Raw genomic sequence first — 2,254 nt, forward strand, 5'->3', positions numbered from 1 at the left:
TAATCAGGATCTGAGTACAGAATTTAATTAAAGGCGGAGTCCATGATGTTTGAAAGCCAATGTTGATATTTGAAATCACCTAAACAAACACGCCCCTACCCCAATAGAATCTGGACCTTCTGTTGATAGACCCGCCCCACACATACGCAACCCGGCATTTGATTTGATTTGATTGGCTATAAGTGTGTTTTGGTAGTCGGCCCGTCTCCTTCTCCATACCGTTTTTCAAACACCGTGGACTCCGCCTTTAAGTTTCATTTATTTACCATCAAAACTTTAGTTGGATAATAATAATTAATTTTTTATTTAAGAGACTTTTTGGTTTATTTTAAACATAATTTTGGACAGTAGCATGCATGTACGTTTGCAGTTAAGATCTTTTCAACCAAATTTTTAATATATGATTCTTAAAATCATCATGATGGCACCTCCATTTCAGAAACTCTTTATTTGTACTCATCTGTCTGTGGGGTTACTAAACTGATTTTACAAACAAAGCAGTGACAGTTTCTTTTAAAAAAAGGGAAGCGTTTTTACAAATTATTACCTCTCATTTTTCAAACACTCCAAGTAAAGAATGAACCAAAAAAAGACAAGAAAATATCTGATTTAAAATATGTTTATTTTATCCAGTTGAAGAAAATAATACAGTTTATTTTGAAAATATATTTTATAAAAAATATTACACATTAAAGAGTACAAATAATTATTACAAAACAAGACATTATATAAAGATAAAGTTCATCTCATAAATTGCCTCACACAGTCCAAATCTGTCGAGTTGATCTTCTGTTGAGAGTTTTTAAGATTGCTGGTCAGTCTTGTGTGTTTCAGTGGTGTTGTTTTGAATCTTTTCAGTCTCTGTCTGTGTGGTCTTCACAGTTTGAGGGCAGTGAATGTGCAGCATCCTCTCAGGTCTTTCAGATATCTGATTGACTGATGCCTGTATGTAGAGCTTTCCATCAGTCATGGAGCAGGTCACTGTCTCAGAATTCACTCCTTCAGGCAGATCAAACACACGTCTGAACTCTTGGATTCTGTACGAGTACGAGTCTTTCCCATCCTCCTGCTTCTTCTCTGTCTTTCCGCTCACCTGCAGCTTCCTGCCCACCTGTTTGACTGACAGTTCTTCTGGGGAAAAGTCTTTAGTGTCCAGTGTCAACGCAAAGCCACTTTCCTCTTTCTCCTGCACTGTACAGGTGAGCGGCAGGATCTCCTCAGAGTTTGACATTTGCTGGATCTCCTCAGAGATCTTGTGCTGAAGTTTCTCCATCTCCTGCAGTAGGTCAGTGTGTCTGTAAAGAGGTTTGATCTCAGGCCACAGACTGCAGACTGGCCAGTGAATCCTCATGAATGGAGTGAGGAGGGAAGGCTGAAATCCATGCAGGCTCAACATTTTCAGTGTCTTCTCTGTTGTTGTTTTGCTTCTCAATCTCGCTGTGTCTCTCTGGTTGTGTGTTTAGGTTTGACTCGAGTGCTGTGAGTCTCTCAGCTTTATACTGCATGTTTATCAGCACCAGCAAGTTCATGAACTTTCCAGGTATTACCACATTCATCCACTGGGTGCCAGCATCGACCAAGCTCATGACGTCACACAAGTTGCTTTCTTGCAACTCTGAACTGACTCTCCTAGAAAAAAAACAAAGCTTAAACTGGTTGGTGATATCACACAAGTTGTTTTCTAATTGTGTGCAATAAAGCATTAAATAAATGTTTTGGTTGTTTGATTTATTTATTTAAATTACTTTTTAATTTATCTAAAGTGTGTGTGCGTGTGCGTGCGTCCGTGTATATAATTTATAAGTAATATTATTTTATATTTTATATGTTGTTATTATTATACACGAGCAAGTTCATGAACTTTCCAGGTTGTAGGCAGGCCTACCATTCATACACTGGGTGACGCGCGCCACCACGTGGAGAGAGATAATGACGTCACACCGAAACCTACTTTTCTAAATCTGAATAGACAGAAAAGAAATCGATTAATCAATGAGAAACCAAAGTTGTACTGTTAGATAAGCATTGTTATGTATATTTAAATACAAGTAATAGGCCTACAAATTCACGAGTTTAACTGCTCGTCCAACTTCTGTGTAAACATGGCAAGAAACGATAAGTTCAAGGTAAAATGTAATTTTTAAGAATGAGTTTTAGCATATTTAAGCAACGTCACTCAGTATTTTTAACCCTCAATGTTATTTGGCACCCGTACTTGGATGTAAGCCAGCAGGTGTCGCTATTTCACAACAAA

At 37.8% G+C, this 2,254-nt stretch overlaps 1 protein-coding gene across 1 annotated transcript; it reads right to left on the minus strand.

Moving 5' to 3' along the window:
- Window positions 1–605: 605 nt before the first annotated feature.
- On the minus strand, window positions 606–1,624 carry LOC129447259 (heat shock protein 30-like). Its single transcript, XM_055208915.2, has one exon. The coding sequence runs from the start codon at window positions 1,394–1,396 to the stop codon at window positions 803–805; it is 594 nt and encodes a 197-aa protein (XP_055064890.2). The 5' UTR covers window positions 1,397–1,624; the 3' UTR covers window positions 606–802.
- Window positions 1,625–2,254: the final 630 nt, after the last annotated feature.

This window comes from Misgurnus anguillicaudatus, chromosome 12, assembly GCF_027580225.2.
Source record: "Misgurnus anguillicaudatus chromosome 12, ASM2758022v2, whole genome shotgun sequence".
Classification (NCBI taxonomy): Eukaryota; Metazoa; Chordata; class Actinopteri; order Cypriniformes; family Cobitidae; genus Misgurnus; species Misgurnus anguillicaudatus.